Consider the following 14,147-nt stretch of genomic DNA (forward strand, 5'->3'; position numbering starts at 1 on the left):
ATCCAAACCCTACATACAAACAGCTGAGTCAAACACATGCCTACGCCTGTCATTAACAGAAATGAACTGTTGGCATATTTGTTTTACATCAGTGTTGTCCAGTGTGGCACACAGCAGCATTGTTCAGTCTCACTTGTGACATGTAGGCTACTTACGGTCGTCACCCGTCACAGACGCACGCGACACGGTACTTAAATAAACTAACTTTAATGGCGAAACACAACTGTTACTAATATAAAATAGGATGGAGTCTTCACTCGCATGCTCGCCGGTAGGCGGAGCTTTGGCTCTTCTTGCCCACAGCATTTCATACGTTAGCAAGAAATGGCAAAGCCAATCAGCGATTTTTTGGGGGGGTTAGGGAGGCGGTGTCACGCCAATTTTTATCCGGGTGACGCAATAACATTCTAAAACAGCTGTTATACTAAAGTTTCGTTACAGCGTCCGTTGCTATGCCGACACGGGACACCAATGCACTACACTAATGCAGCGGGACTCGTAGTAGAGAACGCGATCTGTTAACATTGACTAGACACTGACGGACAAAACAACGTTTATTGTCAATCAAAATAATTGCTAGGGACATTTCAGAGTCGCTTGATATTGGTAGGGACACGTCCCTACCGTCCCTACCCAATTCTACGCCCTTGGCCTACAGGGTCTGCAACTGTATGTCTGTGTGTGTTGGTGAGTCATGAAGAGGGGGTGCTTAAAAAGCTGCATGTGACTCAAGCCCAGCACTTCAGAGAGGAGAAGGAAACAACTTGCTGTTACGCATTGGGTGAACCTACAGGGTCACAATGATCATCCAACCAAAAGAGTGCTAGATCCATGCTGAGAGAAAAGCAGGAAAATTAGTAACAGCTTTGGATGGATATACTTCCATGGTTTTTTACCTCATCCTGAAGTTGATCAAGGCTTATGGGATGAAGTGAAGAAGAATTGGGATGTAGACCCATGTGAAAGTAAGGTATCTTCATATATAAGTAGTAATATTATGGATTCCTCTCAATTTCTACAGATGGATCTAAAGAGCGAATGGAATGATGAGTTTAAAGTCCAGATCAAGAAAAGATGATCAAATCAGCTGCAGTGTCCACAGGAGAGATGATGTCATGGAAGAGGTGAGGCCTTTACAGGAAGCGACATGTTCTGATTCATGCTCAGCTACAATGAGTTTATAATTTTTTAACTCAAGTAGGCAAGATTTGTTATTTGAAATACTGCAGTGTTTATTTCAAATTAAAAACATGGGGCTTATTGTCAAGTGTTTATGGGTCCCAGCACATACAGGATTAAAGGTAAATGAACAAGTTGATATATGTTAAAGAGGCTGTCACAAGTCTGCCTGCCTCGCCTCCTGGCCTCCCTGTTTCTCCCTCTCCTTAGTTGTCCCCCACCAAAGGGGGGACTATGGATCGGTCTCCTTCCGTTAGTTTGTTTGTTTGTTTGTTTGTTAGTTAATCACACTAACGTTGACTTTGTGCCGCTAGGGGGTGGCATTGACAATGAATGGGGACTCAGTGGTAAAGCAGGTCATACAGTTAAAGTTATCATACAATGTGGGGGACAATGAATGGGGACTCAGTGGTAAAGCAATACAGTTAAAGTTATCATAGGTAACATAATAGTCTACACACGCTACACACTTGGAGACATCAGACTGGGTTGATGTGTTGAAATGAGAGTCAATGGAGAATTTTTGGGCAAACCTCTAACCACAAGACACTGTAGTTATTGTACAGTTGTTGGACTGTTGTACTGTCATTGCACTCATCACTGCACTACCACTGTGCCGTCAGTGTTGACTACTTATATCATATTACCACTTACCTACTGTGCAGTACCATATATCACTTATCATTTAGCATTTATATTATTCATAACACTCACGCTCCTGGTGTTGTATGTTATATTGTATATTGTATTATAAATTGTATTGTAGTGTACATTGTGTAATGTATGGATTGTATTTATTGCGTATTGTAGTTCTTATATTTTGTACTGTATTGAGTAAAAACAGGACAATTACAGTTACTACATTTCAAGATATAACTTGTAAGCCTAATTCTGAGGAGAGTAGGCAACAGAAATATATGGTCAATCTGTCCTTTCATTGTCCCATACGAAAATGCTTATACAATTTCACTCATATTTCAAGTACACTCAGCAATCACTGACTGACCCAAGGGTGGAACTACATCACTGGTGGGGGACAACATGTTTACTATTTGCTTGTTTGTCTTGTCTGTGTGCGTTTGTCTGTTCTTTCCTTAGAACCAGCGTTTCCCGTTGTGTCCACCAGATGCCCTCAATGTTTCCTGCCAGTCCCTTCCAGCACAGGTGTTCCCACCCAGGGGCGGAAATTACGGGGGGGACAGGGCCCCCTTCCTGGGACTAACAGAGAGTTGTCCCCCTCAATATATCATTGTAAACATAACTATATAATTTTAAATAATATAATAATATGCATTGAAAGCACTTGTGCTAATTATAGACGCAAAACAATGCGTTTTTAAGTTTCGAAAGATTGAGTCCCCCCCTCATACGCCTCACAGTGGTTTGGTCCACTGCCTACCTGCCTCCCCGAACCCCCACACACACACATTAGCCCTCGGTACGAGTGTGTGTGGAGGATCTCTGGAAGTGTGTCAGTGGTGGCAGACCTCCAGTAAGAAGCTACTTTGCAAAGGTTAACTTAAAACAAAGGATGTGTCAGACATTTTTCTTTACTTCTACCACTCAATAGAATAAAACACATTCACAATTGTAACCAGACTACATTTTGTTCGCTCCATTACCTCGCGGTTGAATCTTGTGCGTCAACGTGTTGGTACGGAGCAGCCGCGTCTCCTAATGCATGTATGTGTATGGAGGCAGAAGGTCTATCCACAATTAAAATCCTCATAACACACTGAATTTTCGACCGATTTTCAAGCGGTTTGGTTTGTTACAAATGCCAGACATGTATTTATGATACAGGATACTTGGTTAAATTAAAATGCGGGTTTTCATACCAAAATACTTTATCTTTTGTAGATGGTAACAGTAATATTTCTATAATATAATATTTAAGATTAACTTACCCTATGTAATTCGGTTCTAAGTATATAATTTTTTTCTTACTGCATGTAAAATGGCTGCCACTATGTTATTTTGTTCATAATTTTGGAAATAAATGAAGACTTAATTAATAAAAAAGACATAATTACAACAAACATTATGTTAAAATATAAGTACGTTTCTGGCAGGCTTCATAGCGTTCTGGACTTTTACACATTGACAGCAAAACATTAGAGATCTGCTTTTTCGGGAAAACTAAATCTAATTAGGCATATATTAGCGTTAGTTCAGTTAATGGGTGTTGCATCTCACCTACTACTGTAAATAACCTGCATGCTGTGTGTGTGTGTGTGGGGTGTGTGTGTGTGTCTATTTGTCAGCCAGTCAGTTAAAATGGCAGAGAAAAGAAAAACAGACATCCGATCATTTTTCAGTGCACCGAAACGCCAAGTAGAAAGACCCCAGTAATATCAAAGGCAATTTGATAAAATCTTCATAAGAAAGGAATGAAGTGCTTATGGAAATGTTTCAGAATGGACCTCTATATACATTTAATACAACAGTACTTTTGGCGGCACCTTTGGTGTCCCCTTCAGGAATTGCTCTTGAGAAATTTTTCTGTTTATTGTCCCCCCCAACAGTGAAATGAAATATCCGCCCTTGTTCCCACCCCTTGTCAGCATCCCAGTCCTTTCCATCCCCAGCTGTCCCTCATTCCACTAATCTTGTCCTTGCAGTATATATACCAGCCATCTTCCCTAGTTTCTGGGGGGAGAAAACTGTGCTATTCACTTCCTTATAATTGTCTGTCAAAATATAACGTTATTAGGGGTTAACATTGCACCTCATAATAAAGTTAAACACAAAACCCTTCCTTTGGATGAAATTAACAACTAGTTCATATTTTTCACATTATACTGTATTTTGCACCTTCCAGTGTTGGTCTAAGATGTCTTGTCTAAGATGGTTTCTTACAACGCTATTCAAATTTACAGGGCTGCAACTGACAAAGGACTTGAGGCGGAGGGCTTTGCATCACTCATTTATTCATTCTTCATAAGGGTGGAATATTATAGGTAGGATCTTCTAACAATAGGTTGAAAAGTTTTGGAGCCAATGACCTCTGTTGCCATTCAATGTTGATTCAAACTTGCAAATGAACCACATGGTGATTTTGTGAAATCAACAGCCAGCCAACAATATTATGTATCCCATATACATATACAGTATATACCATACTATATCAGTGGTTCTTCTTGTCTTCAGATCAGTCCTGCTTCCTCTTCTTACCCAGCTTCCAAAGGCACAGTTTCATGCATTTCACTGTCACTGTGACAACGACCAGCACCACAGTAGCCAGTAGTGCTACTACATCCAGGCTGTGGTACTGGAGCCAGTTGAGGTCATGAGAAGCAGGTCTGAGATGTCTTGCCCCTTTGTGCCGCATCACAAATTCTGTCCAGTACACAGAGAGGTCGAGGGGGTCGAAGGGCCGATCTTTATGGAGGGCTGAAAGCTTCTGCACACTCTCTTTATACCTACACACACATAGATAGAGGGGAAGTGTTGATGGATACGACACTGAAGTAGCAAATTCTGAAGCTTATTTAGTATTTTAGGTTATCGTCACAACATTACAAGCTTTCCATGAGCTTCCCCTAATTATTTTTAAGCTGATTTAAACCATCAATGACCTTCTGACTCCTCACCTGGTGTTATTGATGACCTCATTCAGTCCCTGAAGGAGGGTTTCTGCAGTGATGGTGGAAATGTCCAGGACTACACCCGCTCCCCTGCTTGCAATCCGCTGAGCGTTGTCGGGTTGATCCCCATTAATTGGCACCATCACCATGGGAACAGCATGACACAAACCCTCAAAGAGGCCATGTGAGCCGGCATGAGTGATGAAAGCCCGAACTCCCTGATGTGCTAACACACACACACACACACACACACAAAGTGAGATACAGATGCTGTCCATTAACAGGCTATTTATGGAAGATGACCTATGCTAAAGCAAAAGCTGGTCTCTGTGACTGTCCCAGGCCCTGTAATCAGCCACTCCAAAATCTCAGGGCACCCGGATCTTAACCAATCAGGACAGCTCTCTGCAAGGAGGCGTCGCTACCTGCCTGTCAATCACACGCGCACATAACTCGGTCTAGTCAGAGTCTGACCACCGTGCAAACTGCTGAGAGAAAACAAATATATCCACGGAAGAGATGATATGAAATAACCATAATCCAAACTGAATACTGGGACTGGAATAAACTTGTTGTGTAAGGAAGCTAGTTATTTTCCCCACTGCACAAGACTGTTCATCAGGAAAGAGCCACATTCAGGTCAGTCAGTCAACTGGTGTTAGCCAGCTATGGCTTGGTGGTGATGGTGAATATTAATATATTCTATAACAACTAGACTGAGCTAGCAGAGCTGTGTTTTGCACAAAAGATTTGGAATTTATCAAGTTTGGCCAGTGCTAAGGAGACGGCGCTCTCCAGTGTAGAGTGAACATCACTTGACCAAAGTTTGTATCACAATGTATGTTTGTAACCGCAATGGCTAATCTAGGTAGCAAGCTGTGGTTTGCGTAAAAAATGTGGAATTTATTACATTTTCCCTTCTCATGCATGCACTGTACTTTCAAATCCTTGCTCATTTCTCCAAAGTTGCCTGTCCCAGTTTTAAGGGTATATGATTGATTCATGATGAGTCAGTTTGAATACTGGTACCTCACATGTCAACTGTGGTACAATCAGTTTGTGTTGCAGTGGATTTACCTAGTAGGTCGTTCTGTGGCACCCATTCCATCATCTTCACATTTTCTGGGATATTTTCAGGAACTGGCCCAGTGTATCTCCATATAACCTGTAATAGGAAGCTAATTGTTGTGTGTGTTCATGCTCATCAATGTATGACACATTGTTATATTTTCCTGAACCTGTGACATGTTGTGTTTAGACAAGTGCTCCTACCTTCTGTGGAATCTGTCTGAAGGCTTCTAGGAAGACAGCAGTTATTTCTTCTGGCAGAGCTGACACCATGGAGCCCAGGGTGAACACCACAAAGCCATGCTGTCCTGACACCCAGGACTCCAGATCCTACAAACACACACATACACTAAGTCGGGGCTGGCATCCACCTCATTCTCTCTCTCTATCTCTTCCTCTATCTAGCTATCTACCTCTTAATTGAATGCACAGGGGAAAAAGTGTTTTCTGTTTTTTGTCTTAAAGGAATATTTCACCCAAAAATGAAAATGTTGTCATTATCTACTCACTTATGTCAGTTGAAATTTGTATGTCTATATAACATACAGTGAATTAGCTAGCACAGCACTTCTCCAAAACAACTGGAGTGAATGGAGACTGTTTCTTTAGAGTTTCAAAAAGGGCAAAAAATGACCATAAAATGACCCCAAACAGAATAAAAGTGTTCTAAAGCGAAACAATTGTACTGTGGGTCCAAAAGTCCAATACTTACCTCATTATCTCCTAGATTTTCCCCACTCGCTGCGCTCTGATCGCGCTACAGCGACCAGATGTAAGAGTCTTGCTGCATTCGTGTGCTCCTCGTAAGCTTGTACTTCCAAGTTTTGCAGTTGTAAATATAACATGTGGTGTATTCAAGTACTTCTTAGTCATTGTGCTGTGTAGGACACAGAGGATCAGCGGCATGCCACTGGGGAAGAGGCAGGAGAGATCATTATGCACGGCTGGGCTACAATTACGCACAGCTAGGGCGCATAACATCTCCTCAGGAGCTCTTTAAAAGAGAGACAGCCAGCGGAGTAGACGGAGATTACTAACACGGCCGCCACCTTTCCTGGACTGCCGTTGGATCTCCGCCACACCATTCCTCCTGTCTCGCCTGCCCGGAGCTCACAGCCACTCACCAGCCCAGCCGTGCTCCCCGGAGGCAAACGGCCTTCTCTCTACTAGCACAGGTGACTCGGCCCCCGGATCTCCCACAGAGTCTCCACGGACCTACCCCGCCTCCGGGTCGCCAACTCTCTCTCTCCTACTCCTTCCCCACTACCCCTTTAATAAACATTCCCTAAGGGGATAAGAGACTGCATTCTTGGCTACTGTGTGCTCTGTTCTGCCCCACGGCGCTTCCCCGCGCCACAGTGGTGGAGAATGCGGGCAGTGAACAGAACTTGAAAGCCTTTGCCAACGCATACTACTTACCCCCTTTGTGTCTTCTCTCCATGTTTGTCTTCCATACGTGTGGCCATGGATGAAATCATTAAGAGCCTGCTGGAGACAGGTCTGGCTAGCCAGTTGCCATCTGCATGAGCGTGACCCGACCCCGCCACTGACTTTCCCGGTGACTGTCCAAGGACAACCCCTGCAAGCTGTTCTGGACTCAGGAAGGTCCGGCCTTCTACTTTACCCCCCAATTTTTTGACGACCAGAACCATTCCTGTCTCTTGTGTGCACGGTGACATACGTCAAGTGGAGGCCACCCATCTGTCCGTGGGAGGAGCACCCGGGGTGTGGACCTTGACAGTGGACCTCCTGGAGAATTTGGAAGTTCCCTTGCTCCTAGGACGGGACTGGCCAGGCTTTATAGAAGCATATGCCGGTGCCAGAAAAGCCCAGCGTCAGGCCTCAACCAATAGCCGCAGACGACGTCCGGAGCTGTCCCCCCCAACGTTGTCTCTCCTAATATCATCTCTGACTTTGCCCAAGAGGTCACCAGGTAAAGCTCCTTTGCCTGGGACCAAAAAGAGGATGCCCGACTGAAGAACTGCTGGAACAAGGTCCAGCTAGTAGAAGGGAAACCGAAGAGGGGTAGCCACCTCCCCTCTCATTATTTTATTTTAAAATCCATAATGGTCTGCTCTATTTCTATACCCAGCACAGGGGGGAGACCATTGATGTGTTGGTAGTGCCCTGGACCAAGGTTCCACTGGTCCTGGAACTGGTTCACTCCCACCCAATAGCCGGCCACCTGGGCGTGCGAAACACCCTGGAACGGGTGAAGGACTGATTAATCTTGCCTGGGATGGAAGCAGAGGTCAGACAGTTTTGCCAGCAATGTCCCACCTGCCAGCGGACGTCTCCTCGGTCACCTCCGCTGGCCCCTCTCATCCCACTTCCCATCATTGATGTCCCATTTGAAAGAATCCCCGATTCTTTCAAATGGGACATCAATGATGGACTTGGTGGGGCTGCTGCCAAAGTCGGCCAGGGGACACCAGTATATCCTGGGCATCCCGAGTTGGCATCCCAAACCAGGGCACCCCCTTTGTCTCACGGCTCATGTCTGATCTCTGCTCTCTGCTCTCTCTTCCAGGTGCAGCATCTTCAGACCTTGGTGTATCACCCACAAACTGATGGCCTCGTCAAGCGGTTTAACCAAACCGCTCTATATGCTACACCGGGTGGTGACGGAAGACGGCCGAAACTGGGACCTCATGCTCCCCTACGTCCTGTTCGCCATGTGAGAGGTTCCCCAGGCTTCTACCGGGTTCCCCTTCGAGCTCCTCTTCGGACAGCGGCCCCGGGGTCTCCTTGATGTTGCCAGGGAAGCCTGGGAGCAGCAGCCTTCTCCCTACCGCACCATAGTCGAGCATGTCCAAGAAATGAGGGAACGCATCGAGCGAGTGATGCCCTTGGTCCGTGAACACCTCGAAGAGGCTCAAAGAACCCAGCAGCAAACCTACAACCGGCCAGCTCAACCTCGGGAGTTCCGGGCCTGTGATAAAGTGTTGCTGTTCCTGGCCATGTGGCAGGGTCCGTACACAGTGGATGAAAAAGTGAGCCCTGTCAACTATAAGATCAGATAGCCCGGACGACGTAAGTCCTTACAGATATATGTCAATCTGCTTAAATGTTGGTCAGAGCCTGCCCCGGTCCCGACTGCCTCCATACCTACCTCGTCCCCTTGGGAGGAGGTCCCCCTCGGCGAACAGCTGCTCCCCCACCAACGGCAGGGTCTCCTCGAAGTCGTCAACCAATACCAGGATGTCTTCTTTTCAACCCTGGTCAAACACACGTCATCCAGCATGATATACGCACCCTTCCTGGGGTCATTGTCAAGGAACGGCCCTACAGGGTCCCAGAGTCACGGCGGGCGGCCATCGAAGAGGAGGTGGAACGCATGAAACAATTGGGAGTGATTGAGGAGCCACACAGCTCTTGGTCCAGCCCCGTTGAGATGGTGCCAAAGCCTGATGGCACCCCCGGTTCTGTAATGACTTCAGAAAAGTGAATGATGTCTCAGAATTTGACAACTACCCAATGCCTCGAGTGGATGACCTCATGGAACATCTGGGGAGGGCCGGCTTCATTCCCACCCTGGACCTGACAAAAGGGTACTGGTAGGTGCCCCTGGCCCCCAGTGCCTGGGAGAAGATGGCGTTCGTCACCCCTAGTGGCCTCTACCAGTACCAGGTTCTTCCCTTCGGCATGGGGTGCCTGCCACCTAACCCGCACCACAGTCAGAAACAACAAAATGGATAGTAGTTTTTTTAGTGGCTATTTTAGAACCAAGTGGTACAGAGCTACTTTGTGCTGCAATAGTAGAAAAAAGAGGAGAAAATGTGCATCAGTTTTGATAAATTTGGATAAAAGTTGTTGTATATGCGTGGCACGTAAAAGTTAAACAAAGAGTGAGAATGTCCCATCTTAGGTATCATGGAAAAATCAACTACGCTATTTGTATTTACCACTTTATTGGGTCATTCAAAGGCGCACTCTACCTGTAATTGCAATATTTTCGACAGCATTTGAATGCATCATCTGCTTGTTACAGTAGTGACCATTGGTGTGGTGCAGGTGTGGAAAATGTAGGAGATAATGAGGTAAATGTTGGACATGTGGCAAGAATTCAAGAATTCAATTTAGGTGCTGTCATGACAATGTGTGCATCTCCTAATGTGAAACAAGTTGCATGGGACATGGAAGAAATTATTACATTTTGGTGAAAATCCGACATGTAGAACTGGCATATCTTGACAATTTTATAGTCATCTAGTTTTTTTCTGCCATCTAGTTTAATGGTCGTGTTTTGCTCTTTTTGTAACTCTAAAGACATGGTCTCCATTCACTCCACAGAAGGCTGTTGCAGAGCAGCGCGAGCTAATTTGCTGTGTGTTATGTTGACATACAAACTTCACCAGTCTTTCAACTGTGAGTAGATAATGACCAAATTTTCATTTTTGGGTGAACTATTCCTTTAAATGTAATTTAGTAGGAAAACACACACACACAGACACACAGGCCTTACCTCAGGCAGAGGGTTTCTCACGTTGCAGTTGATGCCGCCCACCAGCACCACATTAGGCATGAGCGGGCGTGGGAACTCTAGTGTGAAGTCAATCCTGTATAAACAGAGTATCGCAATATGTATCTGAGTGTTAGTGAGAGAGAAAGACTAAAATCCTTGTTATGTACTGTATATTATCAAGATATTATAACCTCTGTACATGTTACCTCATCAACCAGATAGCAGAGTCTGACAGCACCTCAGCTACGCCCACATCCTCTCCCAGGAACTGAGAGGCTATTTGGTCAAAGCGCCAAACCAGCAGTCGGCATAGCAGTGGCTCCAGTAAACTCACCTGTAGGTCAGTGCCATCACAATTATTTGTCTCTCGCCGTTGACTACCGTACATATTTTTTCCGAAATAAGGTCCCATGATGGTCCACCGGAAGGGGAGGGACTTAGGCTCTCTATTGACTCCCTTAAGGCCCTGACACACCAGGCCGACGGTAAATAGTAATTCTATTTTTGTATTAAAATTTATTGTATTTTTATATGCTTCATGCCTCACTTGGTGATTTTGTAAGAACCAAAGCAACTAACCTATCTGCAATCAGGTCGAGCTCCTTCCGCTCAATAAACAGAAGGTGGCGTTGTCAAAGTAGAAAACATTGGCCCACCCTAAAGTAAGGTCACTACATACATAAATGATTGTTAACAAACATCATAAAGAGTTACATTCCCATTGTGTCACTTTAATATTAATGTTGAAGCTGAAGTCATCAAATTGAGACATACAGTACACTTACTAGTTGGGCCACATGAGCTACATGACCGGGGTTTTCGATATGAAGTAGACAGACAGGCATTGAAGCATTCTATTACTGTTCAGTTAAATTGACAATTGGGTGAGTGACCTGAGTGAGTTTGAGGTGGTATGTTAGTTGGTGCAAGGTGTGCCAGTTCCAGTATCTCAGAAATATCTGCCCGTTTGGGTTTTTCATGAGCATATTTGGCTGTTAAGGTGTATTTGCTCACCAAAGTGTTGATGACTCTCTCCTTGAAGTTCATTTTATCTGTGAATCCAGTGAAGAAGCGAGGGACATATGAGGGAGGGGAGGGGCAGGCTGCGGAGTTCATGTCCAAGGAACATGGAATCCCTCTCAGCAAATTAATGGTGGGAAGACCTGAAAGTGATTTAGGTACAATGTTTGAGAAAATGCGCATTCACACAAACACACAGATAAACTGTGGCATGAACCAGCATGGCAACACTCACCTAACTTCCTAGCTATCAGTGAGCCTGTGGGTACCATAGGGTCTGTCAAGACGGCATCAAAGCCCTGCAGAGCGAGAGGAGAAAAAAAGGATGAAAAGGAACAGAAGAAAAGCAAGTGATAGGGGCAAATCTTCAACAGTGTCTCGACAATAGTAAAGACAACATCGGCCATTCACCTTGCCTTCTCTTGCTTACACATACTGCTGTCAACACTGATGGCAAACACGGAAGAGGGGAGGCATGTCGGATAAAGACGCAGGTCAGGCTTTTTGCAAAAACACACAGGATGAGCCAGTGGGTAACTTGGGCCACCCCTGTATCCTAGCAATGGTAAGCACTATGCACATTTCAACATGGCTGTGATGGAACCAGTCACATCGGACGAGTAGTAAGTACATTTATGCTGATAAAACTGTTTTTGCAACAAAAAGTACATTTATAACATTCATTTTTTAATGTCTGTTGTCTCAATACCAATTTAACTACATTCAAACAAATATACAATACATGTTGGTCTACTACCAAGGACTAAAACTACATGAATTAATTGGCAAAAGTTTAGCAGTGAACTAGTGTGTTGAGCCAGTGGTTCAACTTACCACCTTGTTGATTTCTGAAATTAACAATAGTATTTTAATGAATAACTGTGCATTGTATTTATTTATTTATTTGTTTTGTATCTCAAACAATATAAAGCAGTGTTTCTGAACCCAGTCCTGAAGGACCCCCTGTCCTGCAACTTTTAGCTCCAACTCTACTCTTGCACACCTGATTCAATTAAAGTGTCATGAGAATATGTGGCACTTGATTTAATCAGGCGTGAAAGAGTAGAGCTGGTTTTTGTATTTCCCTGCAGCCAGGGGTTGTGCAAGAATTAAGTCCATACACGAGGTTATAAACACATTTGCATTTTGTTTGCTGCAATGTCCATTTTGTTTAAATTTGGCTTTGAAGCTTTTATTTTCAAGACTTTTCAAGTAATGTTACTTGTAATGTCAAGTAATGTCACATTTAACTCTTAGACTCTTAAATGTTATGAGAAAACCTATTGAAAAAATAAGCCAAGAAATAGTTTAATAAAAATGTATTAAAGTAAACATTGTCTTCAATCTCATTTAATATAGAAATTGTTTATTTGTTTATTTGTTTATCTAGACTCCAACATGAATAATTCAGTGGTTCAGTTTGCCCCAAGTGGCTATATTTACCCCCTTGCTAGGATCAACTTACTCCCACCCTGGGGTAAATTGAGCCAAGGGACCACTTTAAAAAAAAACAAAAAAATTTGTATTTTCATTTTTCTTTCATTTTCCGTGTATTCTTACCAGTTAATTTGAAAGTCAACATCCTGAAATATGGGTGGAAGCATTTGTTTTCTGTCTCATTTTTCCTTGCCAAGATAACATTTTGAGTAAAAACCGGCTCATCTTTCCCCGCTCTCCCCTACATCTCTCTCTCTCTCTCTGTCTCTACAACAATCTAGCCACAGTTCTTTCTGTATGTAAATGCCTCTGCACACACACACACTCACCTGCTGTGATAAATGTGAGATGAGACTGGCATTGAACAGTAGGCTTTCAGCAGTGACATGGATGAAGTTTGTGATGGTCTGGATTTGTGAAAGTCGACTGCTTATCTTGTCCATCAAAGATTGTGCAGATTTGCGCATTACTTCCGTGTGCATGGCCACAACAGAATCAATCTCTGCCTTCCCATACGGGACAGGATAGGTCAAAGTGTTGTAGTGTTTACCAGGGCCCATCCGCATGCTGATCTCAGGGATCAGCACGGTGACCTGGTGTCCACGACGACCCATTTCTTGGGCAATGGCCTTTACACCCACCCAGTGACTCCCATCCATAGGTACCACCAGCAAATGACCAAAGAAAACAGTGGAATCCGTTTCACTTGCAGGAAGGCCGCCAGTGACACCGGCCTTTTCCTCTGCTGTCTTCACCTTCGTCTTCGGTCCGGTGTTTTTTGCAGCAGACCGACTCGCCTCATCTGTAGCCCCATTCAACTCCACAGCTATGTTCAGCAAGAGGCACATAAGCACTACTGCTTTCCACATTTCTTTCTCTTTCTGTGTCTCTTCCTCTGTATCTCAATGAATCAAATGTGGAGAAAATTTGAGGCAAAGTGAAATACAGACGAACAACATGTGAAAAGTGTCTGAGTTTTTGTTGGTTCTTCTCCTCCTTTACCCTTCTTCGGTAGTTGGAAATCCTCTGTGAATTAGCGGTGCGTGAGTGTGTGTGTGTGTGTGTGTGTGTGTGTGTTCAAAGTCCCTCCCTTAGAAAAAAGTGCGACACTAGCAGCCATCCAAGCTCCCCAAGTTGGTGGGGTGATAATGCAATCAAAGAGAGAGAGAGAGAGAGTTGATGAGGGGACAAAGTTATTGGACTTTCAGAGATTTAGTTACTGTGTGATATATTTTATTGCTATCCATAATACACTAAGCACAACGGCACAGCTGATCACTACTGCGCCCAATCACTGAAGAAGCAAAGTTCAGTAGAGGGGTGGAGTTTCCCCCTGCAGTAAAGCATGCTTTGCAGCTCACCGTGTATTATGTACTTAAGAACTATACAAA

General features: G+C 44.2%; 1 protein-coding gene across 1 annotated transcript; it reads right to left on the reverse strand.

Annotated features, from left to right (window-relative positions):
• Nucleotides 1–4,237: 4,237 nt before the first annotated feature.
• LOC139914724 (UDP-glucuronosyltransferase 1A1-like) lies at nucleotides 4,238–13,625 on the reverse strand. Its single transcript, XM_071903106.2, has 9 exons — nucleotides 13,086–13,625; nucleotides 11,555–11,618; nucleotides 11,314–11,462; nucleotides 10,506–10,633; nucleotides 10,300–10,393; nucleotides 6,039–6,164; nucleotides 5,844–5,931; nucleotides 4,773–4,992; nucleotides 4,238–4,601 (listed from the first exon to the last, which is right to left on the reverse strand). The coding sequence occupies exons 1-9, from the start codon at nucleotides 13,623–13,625 to the stop codon at nucleotides 4,331–4,333; spliced, it is 1,680 nt and encodes a 559-aa protein (XP_071759207.2). The 3' UTR covers nucleotides 4,238–4,330.
• Nucleotides 13,626–14,147: the final 522 nt, after the last annotated feature.

This window comes from Centroberyx gerrardi, chromosome 13 (assembly GCF_048128805.1).
Source record: "Centroberyx gerrardi isolate f3 chromosome 13, fCenGer3.hap1.cur.20231027, whole genome shotgun sequence".
Classification (NCBI taxonomy): Eukaryota; Metazoa; Chordata; class Actinopteri; order Beryciformes; family Berycidae; genus Centroberyx; species Centroberyx gerrardi.

What these genes read in the sequence shown, in the direction of transcription:
- LOC139914724 (XM_071903106.2), bottom strand. Translation starts at nt 13,625, where the DNA reads ATGTGGAAAGCAGTAGTGCTTATGTGCCTCTTGCTGAACATAGCTGTG. An exon ending in TGAGAAACCCTCTGCCTGAG is followed by an intron (nt 6,165 to 10,299) that starts GTAAGGCCTGTG and finishes GTGTGTTTGTAG; the next exon opens with GATCTGGAGTCCTGGGTGTC. An exon ending in GAGGTCATCAATAACACCAG is followed by an intron (nt 4,602 to 4,772) that starts GTGAGGAGTCAG and finishes ATGTGTGTGTAG; the next exon opens with GTATAAAGAGAGTGTGCAGA.